Here is a 16,728-nt window from a genome sequence, read left to right as displayed (position 1 = left end):
GATCCCGGGCCGAGCGTCCAGTGTTCCAAAAGCCTGTGTCCTCGGGCTGGACTCCTACAGGGAGCCGGCTGCCTCCCCGTGACGGGCTGAGGGCTTCCCAGAGCCGCCGGGTGCCGGACGGCCCGGCTGGGGGCTCCTTCTCGCCAAGCTGGCCTTCGCCGGGGCTGCCCCCTGCAAGCCTTCCAGGCTGCGGGCTGCGCACACAGAGGGTGGAGGTTCGGTCAGAGGACTGGACGTTTTCACAGACATCGTCCTGGCACTGGGCCGCGAGACCCTCCCTGATACTCACAGCTGCTGCCTTTGAAAACCCGCTCGCTGGCAGCTCTCCGCGAGAGATTAGCCCCGGGGGCGCTCGCTGCTCAGAAGGACGCAAGGTGGCTTGTTTTGTTTTGTTTTAACACGTGATCAGTAAATGCAGTCATTTAGTCTAACTATACAGTGGCTGTCTTTTTTTTTTTTTAAAGATTTTATTTATTTATTTGACAGACAGAGATCACAAGTAGGCAGAGAGGCAGGCAGAGAGAGAGGAGGAAGCAGGCTCCCTGCTGAGCAGAGAGCCCGATGCGGGGCTCGATCCCAGGACCCTGAGATCACGACCTGAGCCAAAGGCAGAGGCTTTAACCCACTGAGCCACCCAGGCGCCCTGTGGCTATCGTTTTTATACAAGTCTTATTTATAAAGTAGGTTGAAAGACTGTTCTAGAAAATGAGTATTTTTTAAGCTTATTTTTTTAAAGATTTTATTTATTTATTTATTTGACAGAGAGAGAGAGAGCGCACACAGGTGGGGGGGGGGCAGAGGCAAAGGGAGAAGCAGACTCCCTGCTGAGCAAGGAGCCCGATGCAGGACTCGAATCCAGGGCCCTGAGATCACGACCTGAGCTGAAGGCAGCCGCTGAACTGCCTGAACCACCCAGGAGCCCTCAGAAAATGAGTATTTGGATCTGGATTTCACTCTTTGGTTTTCTTCTTCCACTACTGTAAGAAGTCTAACGGTCATTGTAAAACAAACTGAAAACCTTCATGCTAGAAGGCACCTGTCAGGGTGTCGCAGCCCTCTTCGCCGGAGTGACGCTGGTGGGGGGTGTCAGTTCAACCCAACAGGGGTCCCGTGCGTAGGAGGTCATTTCAAGGGTGCTGACCTGGGGGCCGTAGCCAGTGCACCTTTGACTGCTCCCTGAGTGACCCCAGGCCGCCTGACATCTTGTCTGAGTTTCATCAGGGGTGTCACGTGGGAAAGCCCCAACCCATGGACTGGTTGGGGACCCGGGGCCGGTAGGCGGTGCTGTGAGAGCTGAGATGGGGGTGGGCACCCGTACTGGCTCCGGCCGGGACCCCGGGGCGCCACTGGCAGTGTGGTAGCCTTGTTGGCGCTGGCCAGTGCGGCGGGCGCTGCGTGTCTCGGTTCCCACCCCCGCCCCCCGATCCCGGGCCTAGCCGCCGGCTGGGGTGCTCTGACCCTGGAAACTCAGAGTCCCCACACGATGCTCAGAACGCTTGCCAGCACCGCCAGCCACAACGCAAGGGTTCCAGCAAACAGATTAGGAAAACGCTGGATTTGGGGAAGCTAACCCTTTCCTCCCTGTCCTCGTTCATTCTTGGTATCGTGTGTGCCGGGGGCTCCGTGGGAAGGGACGGGAGGCAGGAGCGCTCACTGTTTCACAATCGTAGGTCAGCACACAATGCTTTTTTCATGGACCGACTATTAATATGTTCCTTAGGCTTCTTGTTGGGAAAATATATAGTATCTCAATAACGAGGAGGTTTTGTGGCTGGTTTTTTTTTCCTTGGGTCTTTCAAAGTTCAGCAAAAGTTTATGTGGACGTGGGCAGATTCTCCGCCGGTGGATGCGCTGTGTAAACGCATCCCATGGCACCTGTGTGGACACCGGCCACGGAATTTGTGTCTGATGTTAATTTCCAGGTCCTCCTCACGGAGGCGAGGCTGACAATGCTCGGAGCTGTCGAAACACGGCTGGCCCTCTTCGGGTCACTCTCGTCCCCGTCCCAGTGAATCCCGGCTGCTTCCGGGCCCCCGCGGCCCCCGTCCCAGGCTCAGCTCCTGCCGCAGCCCCTTCCTCGCCGCCAGGCCTGCACCCCTGGTGCTAACCTCTTCTTCCGGCCTCTGCGGTGGCCGAGGGCTTCCATTCTAAGTGAGTTTGCACATTTATCCAGATACCAAGGAGACCTGCCAGCCGCAGTGCACTGAGTGAAAAATCCCTTACAGCTCATTTCCCGTGAACTTTGGGGCGCTTTTCTGTCTTGCAGCCTGTCTCTGCTCCCCGCCTCCGACGCTCTCTGCCTGGCCGTCTGCGTTTGCGAAAGCGCTCTGCCCTTTGGGTGTGTTTTTGTGCTGTTTCCCGCCTGTCTTCCATCAGCAGGAATGGTTCGATCTGGCCTCTCCGCACAGGGAAAAAAATGTCACTTCTTGATCTGGGGCCAATTTGAAAATGAATCCCACGCTGGCGGCACATTTCCTACACAGCATTGCTACATCTTCCTGACCCTGCAAATAGTTACGAAATAGCCTTTGGCCTGACTGGCTTGTCTGGAAAGAGGGTGAAATTCCAGTGCCCCCAGCAGTGGCCAGGACGAGGGTCAAGTTTGCGAACAGCCCCCAGCTGTCTCCGCTCAGAGATCAGCTTCCCTGTTCCTGCACGGGAGGTGGGCTCTTGCTCTCATCCCGACACGGCTGGAGCTTCGCTCTCAGGTCTTTAAACCCCAAGCACGTTCCCTACCCGTCAGGGCTACAGTGTCGCTGCTCTTGATGGGATTTGTTTGGGATGGGTGGGTCCCGCCCTCGGCTTTTCAAACCAAGCAAGCTGGAATTTTACAAAATCAAGACCTCCCCACGTGAGGGGTGGGGTCCGAGTTCTCCGAGGCTGTAACCCACAGAGTCAAAACCACTTTCAACATTAGCCATCCTGCTAACCCAGCAGCATGCAGAGGACCTCTGCTGGCACCGAGTCTCCTTTTCTCACGCCCGGGTGCTTGTCCTTTCTCTCTGAAGGAAGTGGGACTAACCCACCCAGGTCGGCTGCGTCAGGCACGGTGGGGGCTGCCTGCAAACCCCCAGCGGCGGGCAGGGCAGCCTCCGGGGCCAAAGGAGCGTCCTGTTTCGTGGGCGGTCGTAGGGCGGTGGGTCATCGCGCCCCACTGGTGCGACAACCCCCTTCTGTCCTGCTGGTGTGATACCAGCCGTCAGTCTATCCCTTCCCCGTCGGTTTCAAGTCTGTTGTTTAACTTCCGCCTGTCGGTGACAGGTGTGTGCACCACACTCGGACACACGGTCTGCACAGGTCCTGCTTCTCTCCAGCGTCCGCGTGTTCAGTGTCCTGCTCCTGGCTGAGCTGGAGGGAAGACACTCGCTCACTGCGGGCGTCGCCTTCGGGGTCGGTCCTTTAAAGCAGACTTTAGCTATGCTGTTCTGCTCCATTATTTTTTCTTTGCTCTGAATTAAAATGATTATCATTTATTTTAATGTAATTTCAAACTTCCAGGATGTACAGAGAACTTCTGTGTGCCCTTTACCCAGATTCACCAATTTTTAACTTTTTGCCGTATTTGCTTCAGCATTGTCTCTGCGGGCATGTGTGCACGCGCGTGTGGATCTCATCCTGTTTCCTGGCCCCTAGAGAGTTAGCTGCACACGTCCGGGCCCCTTCACCCGTCGTGTGTCTCTGCGCGTTCCAGCCCTGTGTGATCAGGGCCCACCCGACTCTAGGGACCCCATCCTAACTCACTACGACTGCAAAGACGCTCTTTCCGGGTGAGGCCGCATTCTGAGGCCCTGAGGGTTAGGACATGCCCACAGGAACTTTGCAGGAACACAGTTCCACCCATAACATATCCCTAGGATTTCTATTTATTCTGCTTGGAATTCGTTCTGCTTCTTATACCTACGGATTTACGTTTCCTCATCCGCTCTAGAAGGCTCATAGCCGTGACCTTTGGGGATATCGCCATTCCTCTGCATTCTCCTTTCTTCTTCTGGAACTCCCGGCCCATGTCCTTCTACATCAACTTCTTTCTCACCTACAGAACGTGGGACCTCCCCGGCCCGCCGCCACCCTCCCCTGCTTCTCCAGGATCTCTGCCGTCGTCTGCTCATTTCTCCTCTTATTCATTTTGGGAGGTGGTCCCTGGACCTTTGGTACATTTCCCAGTGTGTCTCATCGCGGAGGTCTAGTTGTTAGGGAGTAAGAAAGGTCCCTCGAAGTTTCCTGCCAGTGAAAGCCACAGCCCTGATGATTTAGTACTAAGAACCGTAGACTAGCTCGGAGTTACGTGGCGGTCATTACGTGGCCGGCGGGCTTCCAGCCGCTCTTCATGCACACACGGAACCTTCAAAGACTCCAGCGACATAGGTGCCCTCGCTGTCCTCATCTTAGCGGTGAGGGAGCTGATCAGCGAGCCCGCGGTCTGTCCACACTCACGCACTGGCTTCCTGCGTGGTCTGGCTCTGGAGCCCAGAGTGAAACGCTGTCCCTCAGGATCCCAGAAGTCACGCACGATCGGACTCAGCGCGTTACGTGCTCGCATCTGCTTCAGCTGCGGCTGTGGCTTCTCTCTCCTTTCGAATGCTTTTCCCTTGACCAATTTGACAGAGGTCTTTGTGGTTATTATTTATCTCAAATTGCTGATTTCTGGCTTTGTTGATGTGTTGTACGACAGCTTTGCTTTTTCTCTTTCACAAATTCAGGCTTTATATTTATTATGCTTTTTGTTTGACTTCATTTTCCTTTTAAATCTTTCAGGTAGTGGGGCGCCTGGGTGGCACAGCCCATTAAGTGTCTGACTCTTGGTTTTGGTTCAGGTGGTGATCTCAGGGTTGGGAGATCGAGCCCCGCGTTGGGCTCCGCGCTCAGTGTGGAATTTGCTTGAGATCCTCTCCCCCTCTGCCCCTCCCACTTGAGCTCTCTCTCTCTCAAAATAAATATCTTAAAAACGATCCTTAAGGGAGGCATAAGTTCTCCTCAGTTTCTGGTGTTTGTTCCCTAATATAAACATTCCAGGCTACAAATTCCCTCTGAGCACCTTTTTCATTATATCCCTCAAATTGTGTTAGCATTGATTTTTCTAATGCAGTTCTAAGTGTGTCTTATTATTTCCTGTAGTTTGATTATTGATTGATTGATGGATTATTTTCCTGTAGTTTGTAGCTCATGAATTATGTTTGAAAGTGTCTTGAAATAATTTCCAAGTGTACAGTGAGTTTTAGCTCTCCTTTTGCTTTCATTTTAATTCAGCTAAGTTGTGTAAAACCATAGCTTATATTATTACCCTTTCTTTGATATCTTTTGTCTTCCTTTAAGGTCCAGAACATATTCATTCTCCCCCAAATGTCTAATATGTGCTTGAGAGCACATGTATACATCTATAATTGCCTTTAGATTAAGGTTTATAAAAGTTGTGTTTTCAAGAATAGAAAATCTGGAAATAAACCCACAACTCTGTGGTCGGTCAATGTTCATCAAAGCTAAGAGGAATGTCCAGTAGGAAAAGATGGTCTCGTCGACAAAGGGTGTTGGGAGAACTGGACAGTCCCGTGCAAAAGAACGAAACCGGACCATTTCCTTACACTACACACAAAGATAAATTCAAAATAGATGAAAGACGTACGTGTGAGACAGGAAACCATCAGAGTCCTAGAGGAGAACACAAGAAGTGGCCTCTCCAGGGTCGGCCACAGCGACTTCTTCCTAGACGTGTCTCCTGAGGTAAGGGAAAGAAAAGCAAAAATGAACCACTGGGATTCACCAAAATAAACAGCTTCTGCGCCACGAAGGAAACAGTCGGTAAAACTAAAAGGCCACCGACAGAGCGGGAGAAGATATTTGCAAATGACATATCTGATAAAGGCTAGGATCCAAAATACACGAAGAAGTGATAAAACTGAACATTCAAAAAATGAATAATCCAGTTAAAAAATGGGCAGAAGGCATGAATAGACGTTTTTCGAAAGAAGACATACAAACGGCCAACAGACACCAGAAAAGATGCCCAACATCACTCATCATCAGGGCAATGAAATTAGAACCACTGTGAGCTGCCCCCTCACACCTTCTGGACGACTAAAGTAGAAACACAGGAAACAACAGAGCCTCCCGCACTGTTGGTGGGAGCGCAAGCCGGTGCAGCCACTCTGGGAAACAGTGTGTAGTTTCCTCGACAAGTTAAAAATAGAGCTACCCTACGACCCAGCAATCGCACTCCTGGGTATTTAGCCAAAAAAATATGAAAAGAGTCATTCAAAGCGATACAGGCACCCCTATGTTTATAGCAACATAATTTACAATAGCCAAACTGGGTTCGCGGTCTAAGGGTCCACTGACAATGAGTGGTAAGAGGGACGTGGCGCATTTATATACGAGGGAATATCAGCCGTAAAAGGGAATGAAATCTTGCCATTTGCGATGTCATGGATGGATCTAGAAGGTATTATGCCAAGTGAGAAAGTCAGAGAAAGACAGATGCCATATGATTTCACATACGTGAAATTTAAGAAACAAAACAAATGAGAAGAAAAGGAAAAGAAAAAGAGACAAACCAAGAAACAGACTCTTAACTACAGAGAACGCACTGATGGTTACAGAGGAGAGGAGGGCGGGGATGGGGGACGGGATGGGGATGAAGGGGAGCACCTGTGATGAGCACCAGTGACGTATGGAAGGTATGAGTCCCTATATTGTACCCCGGACACTAATATTACACTGTGTATTAACTAACTGGAATTTAAATAAAAACCAAAAAAAAATGCGTCTTTAAATATGCTGTGCTCTTACTAATGTTAAAATCAGCACGAGCTCCTAAATGATGAGAGTGTGGTGGAAATCTGTCTTGCTGACCATGGATTTATCGCAGTCTGTCTGGAACGTTCCTCCATCCTGATGGTCGGGCGGCGACGCCCACACTTAGGTCTGGTGTCACGCGTCGCCCCACGCCGGGCCTCTGGCAGGTGGCGATTGCCTGGTCTGCCCTTCCCCATTCGTTTACTTCTGCTATTTTTAAAGCTGTGTGTGAAGGTATGTTCTTATCAGCAACACACAAATGAAAACACACAACCCGAGACAATTCTATTTAAGCAGAGGGGGTGCTTCACAAGTCGGCGGCTTGCCCGTCGCTCTGCCGTCCTCTGGGAGCAGCCGGGATCCCCGCGCCGCCTCTCACGCCCTCCCGCACACTCCTGACAGCATTTTCATTCTCCCTCGTTGTTTTCTTTTTTAATTCGTCACGATTGTCACTGTTCATACAGAGGAGGTTGGCTTTGGATTTTTCCCGCTTACACGCACTTGCGGGCTCATCGCTCCTTCGTGCACCTTCTGGTGCACGTACAGCCCCAAGTACGATCTTCCGACGGCGCCATGGCTCGTTGTGCTCTGCTGAAACCGTCCGTGATGTCACCTTTGCTCACGCGTGATCATTTATCGTGATGGACAATTCCACGTGCCTACCCTGGGCCAGCGCTGTTTTCAGACGGGATGCGTGACAGTGAACGAAACTGTAAGATGTCCCCAACCCGTGAAGTTTTAGGGGAGGGAGACAGAAAACAAAGAGGTAAAAATAAGTAAATAGAAATCAACCATATTAAAAGCTACAGAGAAAAGGAAGAAGGTGGACCATGGGGACGGGGTCTGGCATTTCCGGTCCTCTCTCTGTAGGGCGATCTGGGAAGCCCTCCCTGAGGAGGTGATCCGTCGGGAGAGGCAGGATGACGTGAGAGGGAGAGAGCTACGTGCCTACCAGGGGAGGAGCATTCCAGAGAGAGAGAGGAGCAAAGGAAATGTCTGAGGAAAGTCACGGAGGCCAGCGTGGCGGGGGAGGAGTTGGTGAGGTGGCGGCGGGAGGTGGCGGCGGGAGGCGCCGGGGTGTGCGGGACCCGGGCTTCTGCGCGGAGGGCCCTCGCTGGAGAATTTCGAGCAAAAGCACGACCAGCAATCATTCTCAGCGCGGGGAGGATTTCCTGCGGCCCCGGTCGCATTGGTGGGAAGGCCTGGCACCCCCGATGGCTTCCTTTGCGGGTGAATTGTCTTCTTTCTTGCTGCTCGCGGGGGACGCTGTGTCTCCCGGTCTGTTGCGACGGGGCGGCTGCAGGTGGGACTGCATCGCGGTGCTGGGGCCGGTGTGTGCCTCAGGGTGAGTGACTCGCGTCTTCCGAAAGGCAGGGCGCCCGCCATCGCAGGAGGCCTGGGGAAAGGCGAACTTAGACGACGGCACGATGCTCTCGTACAAGCACGTTCCACGCAGCTCACTCGTGGGCGTAACGAGTCTAGAAGCGCTTTGTGGCGTGGTGGACCGGGGTCCCCTCGGCCGCGTCCGGCACCCGTCCGAGTTCAGCAACGCCCTCAGCCGTCGTCCTCAGCAGCGTGACCCTCCTGCACCATCTCTGTCCCTCCAGTCACGAGTGTGGGCCCCAGCTGCTCCCTCCACTCCCCGTCGCTCATCACACCACGTTTTCTTGGGTTTGCTGCTTCCTGGGCGAGCTGCTCGTCATCGCCTCCCAGTCTCCTCGGCCGAACAGGGCCGGCCCGTCATTCGTGCTAATATCACTTCTCTCTGGTTTTCAACGTCATACTTGGGGCATTGGCGGCCAGCCCGTGCCGATGCCACCCCCGCGGGACACTCCCTCCCCGTTTCCGTGGCCCCAGCTGCCGGCTTGCACGGGGGGTGGTGTCCTGGGGGCCCCGCTGGGGTCTGTCAACCGGGAGAGCTCTGGGCTTGCTTCTGCCAGAGGTGCCCTGCTTCTGCCAGCCCAGGCTCCTCTGGGTTTGCTCCTGGGACTGGGGCGTCCCCTCTCCCCAGATTCCCTCAGGGCTCAGAATGAGACACTTTCCCTGGTGCCCTCGCCTTGCCGTGCACGTTTCCTGCCTCGTCCCTGTCCAGGGGGCATGACGGGAGCGTGACGTCTGGAAGCAGGAATGAGCTCTGAGTCCCCGCGGAGCGCCTGCGAGGGCAGCCCCGACAGTGGGGCGGCTCTAGTCGGCTCCGTCTGCTTCTCCACTGCCCCTGCAAGGTCTGGCCTTGTCGTGGGTGTGAGTACATCGGCACGGGTCTCCAGTGCTGTTTTATCGAGCATCATACTTGGTGGTGGCGGTGTAGTCGGAGGGTCTGACCTGCCGCACGCCGAGAGTCAAGGTCATCGCTAAACAGACTGTCATCAGGGGCACGAGGGGCCCCAAAGCAGGCTCTTTCCAGCCGATGCCCAGATGAACCCGGTTGGACTTTCTGCCCTCACAGCCTGTCCTTTGGGCTCTGACTTGGCAAGTGCGTGGAGAGGTGGGCACGAGAGCAGTCGCCTCCTTCGGTGACCTTCCGTCGGTTCTTGACAATAGAGCACGACGTGTGCTAGTTCCTGCACACCGTGTCAGTGACTCATTAATGTGGGGTCAGGTCACCCGGAGAGGGAGGCGTTTTGTAGACCTGTGTTTCCTCGCTGTCCCCAAGCCTCGGAGCCCCCGAGTCTCGGCTGGTCCGTGCAGAGGTCGCGTGTGCACCGCCTCAGTCTCTCCGTAGAAACTCCAAGTCCTGTCACCGCCCTGGGAGGTGCGTCCGCACCCTCAGACCTGCTCCCTGGGACGGACATTTCAGGAGCGCGGTCAAAGGCCTCGTTTTCCACTCCTGCCGTCTGATGTGTGCAATTGTGTGTCACGTGCATGTTCTTGTACGATTCACACGGATCAGCAGGCTTGGGCTCAGAGTAGCACCGGGGGTCCGTGAGCTCCGAGGGGCTCTGGAGAATTGTTCCAGAGAAGACCCCCCCCAGGTCCTTCTGAGCATTCCCTCAATATACCACAGAAAAACAAGTTTTCACAGTTTTTTGCTAAAAAATATTTCAATGGGTAGAATTTTCCCTCAGTTGTAAGATCTGTTTTTCTCCTGTCCGTTGGTGTTTCCTCTTGTCTGCCAGCAACTGCTAACAGTTCAAACAAAAGCACATGCCTATTTTCGGAAAGAAAACAGAAACTAATCAATTAAGTCTAACAGCTTTTCTTTTGTTCACAATCACATGCGAAGAGTGATTTACACCACGTGTGTGCATTACAACCTGCCTTTGGTCCTGTAGGAACATGCGATAGAGCAGGGTCTCGGCATTGGACAGAGAGCCCCGTCGCATTTAAAGGTTCTGTTCATTTTAAGTACGCTCCACCCCTGACATGGGGCTCGAGCTCACACCCCTGGGATCCAGAGTTGCACGCTCTACCGACTGAACCAGCCGGGAGCCCCTCGGGGTCTGTCTCTTGCACAAGGTTGAAAGTCAGTGTCGTCTGTGGAGGCTGGCGTGGAGGGAGGCCTGGGTCCTCACCACGTTATCTGGTCTGACGCCCAGGTCACTGTGAAAACAGTAAGAGTGAAGGTCGGAGGCATTCGGAAGCCCAGGGTCGCCCAGTGCGGGATGGACAATGACCTTCCATCTCGGAGGACCTGGAGAGCTCGGTGACTTGAGCAAAGTTGGAAGAATATAAATTTGGTCTTCTACGGAGACATGGGAGCTCAGTCCGAGCAAGACACTCGACTACACATAAAACATGACGGAGCAGGACACAAAACCGCGTCTTGGCGTGGGTCACTGGGGACCACGTGGGTGCCGCGAGAGACGCGGCACGGACAGCAGGCGCTGCATTTCTAAAACGTGTATTCCACAGAAAAGTACCACCCCGATGGCTCGAAGGAAATCGTGCATCCGGACGGGACCGTGAGACGTCGGAGCGGCGGCCGTGAGGAGACTGTGTTTCCGGACGGGACAGTCGTCACCGTGGAAAGGTCGGTGTGATGACAGGTGCGTGCGGGCAACAACTTCTTCAGGTTAACCTTGGCGAAAGAGCAGGTGTCTGTGTCGGGGGATAGAAGAGGCTGCCGCTCACCCCGCGGTGCTGTCTAGGAGCCTGAGCCTGTTCCCACATGAATCTTAACAGACTTGCGTTCTCCTCGCTGACCATGGTCAGTCTCGCGCTGCAACCTGAAAGGACGCGAGGCCTTCGGTCGGCTCGTGTCGGTGGGAGCCCGGGTGCGAGCGGGCCCACGGGAACAGCCACGGGAGACACCCCGAGGAGGCGCTCCCAGAGCCCGCGTGCGCAGGGGAGGGGCGTGAGGCTGTGCCCGCCATCCAGCCGCCTGCCGCCCCACAGGCCCTCCTGGACATCAGGGTGGACTTCCGGGTGTCCCCACGGCACAGTCTGCGTGAGCTCTGTGTCACTTCTCTGGGAGATTGTGCTTTGTGGTCCCCTCACTCCCCTCTCTCTCCAGATCAAGCTTCCAGCCCAGGAGTGTGGGAGCAGGCGCACCGCCCTGTCCTCCTCCCACACTCCAGTCCCGGCCACCGTGCCGGCTCCCTCACCAGCTCGCTCTCCCCTCCCAGGAACGGCGACAGGACCATCGTGTTCAGCAACGGGCAGAGGGAGATCCAAACAGCCGGGTTCATGCGGCGGGAATACCCCGACGGCACCGTCAGAACCGTGTACTGCACGGGCTCCCAGGAGACCCGGTCCGCCTCCGGGACCGTGAGGATCAGGTACGAGCCTGGGAACGTCCTCCCGGCCAGAAGGCATCGGGCGTCCCTCAAAACGCAACGTTACGTGTGATTTCCCAATTACATTTTTTTTTCTGAAGCACAGAAAGCTAATAGTATATTCACTGCCCCAAATGGCAGAGAACACATAAAACTTTAGGACACCCCAAGTCATGCAGGATTTGTGACTCCGCAGACCCCGGGCTTCCTTGGTCGGGACACGCGGTTTGATCAGCACCAGCTGGAGGACAGGGGACTCACCAGAGAACGCATCACAGGAGCCCTAACAGGGCCGCCGACTCTCCGCCCGTCACGAGCCAGCGCTGCCCTGTGACGGGATGGGGGAGCTCAGCAGGGCAGCCCCCTCAGGCCCCCGATTAACAGACACCGACTCCCATCCCTCCACAACTGACCTTGCCGGGTCGGGTAGGAAGAGGGTTGTAGTCCCCACAGGGAGCCTAGCCCGGGTCAGCATGGTGGGTCTCGGGGACCGTCCCTGCGCAGGAGCAGTCCCCTCCGGAGGCTAAGGATCTTCTCCTCTCAAGGTCACAACAGTGACCAGTGACCTGCTCATTGTGCCGTTTTCAGGCCACCCAGAAACTAACAACGCGATGGCAGCGAGCGGGCTTTGTCCTCACGCGGAGACTCCCCCAACCCCGGGGAGGAATCCCTTCTGGAACAGTCTTGTCCCCAGATGTGGGTTTGTGTTTGTGTTTCCGATGCGCGCTCGTGTTCTGCTTTGCCGGACGCGAGCGATCCTGTGTCAGTAGCCATAACCATGTCAACCAGTGTCACCCGTGCCATGTTACGGAGGTCGTCGGGACGCCAGTGACGCCGTCTAAAGTGACCCAGGGACAGCGTGCTCTCGGCTCTGAAGGAGCACAGAGGCGTTCCCCAGGCAGCTGCCCCGGACGGAGGCCTCTTCCTTCCTGAGGACCACGGCCCCGTCAATGGTCGGATTAACAGGTAAAACTAATCTGTTACGGAAAAGCTGCTTTTGCTCTGGCTAAAAAAAGGAAAGGACGTGCCGCCTGTTTTATTTTGAATCCCCTTATCCCGAGAACTTCCCCTGCAGCAAACAGGACGGGTGCTGGGGTGCGGGATGGAAAGAGCGGAGCTTCTGTGCGGGGGACGGTGAGCGGAAACGAACGCTCGTTTTTGTCGGTAAACCGCGTCCAGGCCCCAGACGACGGGCCTGGCTGGCGGCGTCTGACGTGGTCTCGCTCGGCGATCCGGAATCTGAGCCGGATGATTCATGGGGGGCTTGGGGCACGCTGGCCGTCGGTACATGCTCAGGACCACACACCCCGAGCCGCACCTGCAAACCGCTGATCGCGCCCCAGTCCCGTTCCTCGCGGCACCTCAAGGCTCTGCGTGGGACGTGTAGTCTGACGGCGGGCGGGACAGAAAAGGTCTGGGTTCAGAGCGTGGCACTCTAGCTCCGGCACATTCCCGCCCACCTGCCCTGCCTGCCTCTGCCCTCCCACCTGCCAGTGCCCTCTCCCAGCACACCTCAGGGACAGGCCCCTTCCCGAGGACCAGCCCTGTCTCACCCAAGCCCCCCTCTGTGGTCCTTCCGAGGCCTGCGTGGCCGCCTCTGCTCTAGAAATCTTCCCATGGATCCCACGCCCGGCAGTCGGGCACGTCCCCCTAGTCCTCTGGCCCCCTCGTCCCCAGGCTCGTCCCCAACTGCGTTCCCACCACCTACTTACCTGTGTCCCTCCCAGGGGCTAGAGCAAGTTGGGGTGGACATTAGGTCTCCTACATCTTTGACGCCCCTCCCCCCGACGGTGAGGAGAGGGCCTGGAGGTTTCAGAAACTAGTTCTGGTGTAAGTGAGCGGGTCCATAACAGGACACGGTCATCGTGAGTCTGATTATCATTGGTTCCGTAAAATCAGAGGCACTTTGAACGGGGAAGGCCTCAGTCACAACAATTAGCACGTTTAATTCCCAGTTTATCCAATGTAGCTCTGAAATGACTTTTTCCTGAGCATTTGAAGATTGGTGCTCATTAGAGTAGGCGTCCTTAAACGACTGAACTTTCATTTGTAGTTCAGTGCGGCTGGTGCTTTAAAATAAACACCCCACGCAAAAGGCAAAACCCGATGCTTAATGACCATTTTACACGCTCACACCTTGGACCGATCCTTCAGCCTGGATTATTTTTCACTCGTCCGTAATTAACATGCCTTCCCAGACTTGTTACTATATTCATCTTGTCTTTTAAAAATTGTGTTTATCTGAGAAAGAGAGCGCGCGCACGAGCAGGGGGAGGGGCAGAGGGAGAGGGAGAAGCAGACTCTGCTGAGTGGGGAGCCTGAGGAGGGCTCGATCCCAGGACCCCCAAATCATCACCTGCGCCCAAGTCAGACGCTTCGCCGACTGAGCCTCCCGGGCGCCCGAGGGCAGCAGCGTTTGAAGCCAGAGTCCGGAGCGCAGGGTGCTCGGAGCTTGGAATCCGGGTGGAGCGCCGGCTGCTGGTGCCTCGCTCGGAGCCTCAGCCGGTGATTCTTCTTAAGGTTGTGCGTGTTCCCGGCGTTTCCCAAATAGATTTTGTTGTTCTGCTGGACCTTAAACAGTCCCTTCATCCACTAGGATGTTTCCCAAAATGCCACGGGCCAGGTTTGTGGAGGAAGGGGTTGTGTCTGTCCCTCCAGTCCTGTCTGTGGCTCTGAGCTTCGTGCACGCTGTACCATGGGGACCCACACCTGTAACCACGGGGACCCACACCTGCGCCGCAGGGATGTGCACGCTCTCATAGGTACGCAGGCTGCCAACCAGCCAGCCCTAACCCTGAGCCGGAGAGACCGGGAGTCTGCGGGGAGCCAAGCCGACTGCCTCCTACGCTGTGCGAACTGACCTTGTTTTTTATGCTGCCATTAAACAACCGCGCTAGCCCATGGTGCGTTAGTCTGTGTTTTCTTATTTAGAGCTCAGCCCCTAGTCTCCTGTTGCCACAAGAGCAGGTCGTCCGCGTCCCAGCGGCGAAGGTAGGAGGAGAACCTGCTGAGGGTCCGCTTGTGGCCGTGGCCGACCACTTCCTTGACCCTCCCGTACGAGGCCCCGCACTTACTGATGCTGCTGTTGGTCAGAGGCGCGTGGCTGTCCCGCAGGTTCCCGAGGCCGAACTTCTCCGTGGCGCACCGCGCCAGCCCCTCCTGGTAGATGTAAATGGTCGGAGGCTGAAAGCCGGTAACGCACACGTAGATGCGGAGGTCGCATTTGTACCTGCCCACGAGCAGAGGGTTGCAGATGTATTTCTGCACGACGTAGGTGTCGTCGAAGACTAAGTCTTTAATGTCCCTGAAGACGAGGACGCCCCGCCCGCGGGAGCGCTCCGCCGACTTGCAGACCCAGCAGCTCCGCGCGCCGCCCGCCACGTGCTTCTCCCTGAAGTACTCAGCCGCGAACTTGCTGTAGTCGTTGGGCATGACGAACGTCAGGGGGATGAACTCGTCCAGGGCCGCGCCGTACGTCTTCTTCATGTGCCTCAGGCGTTTGGCCAGATGGTCCTTCCTGGTGAGCCTGGTGGTGCCCGGGTGGTGGTGGAGATGTTGCCAGGGTTTGATGTTGGCGTGCTCGGCCATGCGGGAGGAGGAGGACCTCCAGTACGGGTTCCGGTCTTCCTCGTCCTGCCCTCCTTGGTCGAACTTGTCCCACCCCCGCTCCAGCAGGACGCTCCGCACCACTTTCGGTGTGCTGTCGTCAACGCGGAACACCAGCGGCTTCCCGGCGGGCCTCGGAGCTCTGTCCTCTGCCATGAAATACGGTGTCCTTTTCTAGAAATCGAGGATCAGGACCACGTTAGCAGGCGGGCTGGGGGGGGGGGGCGCCCTGTAGAGCAGCTTTCCCATAAAAGACTCCACGTCCCACGGCCCGCCGTTGGGTCTGTGCCTTTCCCACACACCAGACAGTCTCACCGGATGCCCGCATCTCAGCTACCCCCGTGAAAACACACCCGCCCTCCCTGTGCGTTCTGTCTGTCTAGACGTCACCTACCTACTTCGTCCTCGTAGAGACCTGTTCCGAGTGTTGGCAGCTCCGACCGTCGCTACTCCTGAGGGCCGCCCTGCTCTGGGCCTGGAGGCACAGTGGGTCCTCTCGGCCTAAAACAGGAACGTTCTCTAGAGAAAGCAAATGTCAAGTTTTCTATAGTTAGATGAATTTGAACGTGCAAAGAAGACACGAGACGCTGGCGTTAATGTGACTGGCGGGGGTCCTACTGGCCTGAGACGCTCAGGCAGATTTGACCAGACACCCGTGACGGCCACCAGCAACTGCCCTGTAGCCCCAGTGGCTGGAGGTTCACTCAAACACATGGTAACTTGTAAGAAAAGTAGTTAAGAAATATCTGACATTTTAGAAACTCAGTGATTGAAGATTGTGCCTCACAGTTTGCAACAGACACAGAAAGGGCATATTCGACATTTTTCTGACCTTTTGAAGACAGAAAATAAGATTGTTTTTGAGAAAATCAAAACTGATGATGAGGCATGTTCCCTTATGACCTAGAGGGAAAAAAGTAATAAAGTCAAAGCTTCTTGGGGGAGACGTCGCATATTCCAGAGTCCTGAACAATGTGCTCATCAGAAATTCTGAGTTCAGGCCATTTGACTTGTTTCTCTGACAGTGTTAGGGCTCTTCATGCCTATTTTATCATCGAAGGAGGTGTACATCACTGATTCGGTGGAAATTCTGTGGTGTTGGGGAGATTTTGATCAATCAATAAATAAACTTTGGTACCGTATTTTCCATGAGGCTGGTCTGACCGGAGCGAAAGTGGGCGGGAAGGAGGGACGGAGGGAAGGATGGACAGAGGGAGGCAGGGAGGCAGGGAGGCAGGGAGGCCGTCCTGCTTGCTCACCCGCCTCCTTCCCCAGACTTGAAACTGGGAGGAGTCAAGGAGCGAAGGAGACACCTCATCCCCCGCGACCTTGTTTCCGAATCTGAAGCCAACTGTCACGTCTGGCTGGCGTCTGGTCCTGACACAGCTAATAGGCTGGGGCGGCAGCTCCAAAATTGTGTCCGAAGGGGCGTGAACACAAGCAACGCCGGCAGCTGAACACGCACCCGGTCGGTTCTGGTCCCGCTGTGACGGGAGGGGCGCACAGAATTGCAGATCCGGGTAGCGATGGAGAAAGTCAGTCTTCGCCATTTACCGCACGTTTTCAAACTATGTTCAACGACATTAAGAGGTAGTATAGCCGAGAGAGTGTGCGTGTG

The 16,728-nt window shown here is 55.4% G+C and overlaps 2 protein-coding genes across 2 annotated transcripts; one reads left to right on the top strand and one right to left on the bottom strand.

Annotated features, from left to right (window-relative positions):
- Positions 1-8,216: 8,216 nt before the first annotated feature.
- Positions 8,217-12,361, top strand: LOC308345132 (uncharacterized protein; the record flags this gene model as incomplete). The annotated part of the gene is made up of 4 exons (XM_080807070.1): positions 8,217-8,364; positions 10,642-10,759; positions 11,355-11,507; positions 12,093-12,361. 4 exons carry the CDS (start codon positions 8,217-8,219, stop codon positions 12,106-12,108), a joined length of 435 nt encoding a protein of 144 aa, XP_080663196.1. The 3' UTR covers positions 12,109-12,361.
- Positions 12,362-13,314: 953 nt separating this feature from the next.
- TTLL2 (tubulin tyrosine ligase like 2) lies at positions 13,315-16,245 on the bottom strand. Its single transcript, XM_080806473.1, has one exon. The coding sequence runs from the start codon at positions 15,264-15,266 to the stop codon at positions 14,439-14,441; it is 828 nt and encodes a 275-aa protein (XP_080662599.1). The 5' UTR covers positions 15,267-16,245; the 3' UTR covers positions 13,315-14,438.
- Positions 16,246-16,728: the final 483 nt, after the last annotated feature.

This window comes from Martes martes (assembly GCF_963455335.1).
Source record: "Martes martes genome assembly, chromosome: 6".
NCBI classification, from domain to species: domain Eukaryota; kingdom Metazoa; phylum Chordata; class Mammalia; order Carnivora; family Mustelidae; genus Martes; species Martes martes.
Note: the sequence above shows the minus strand (reverse complement) of the source record. Positions and strands in the feature narration are given on the sequence as shown.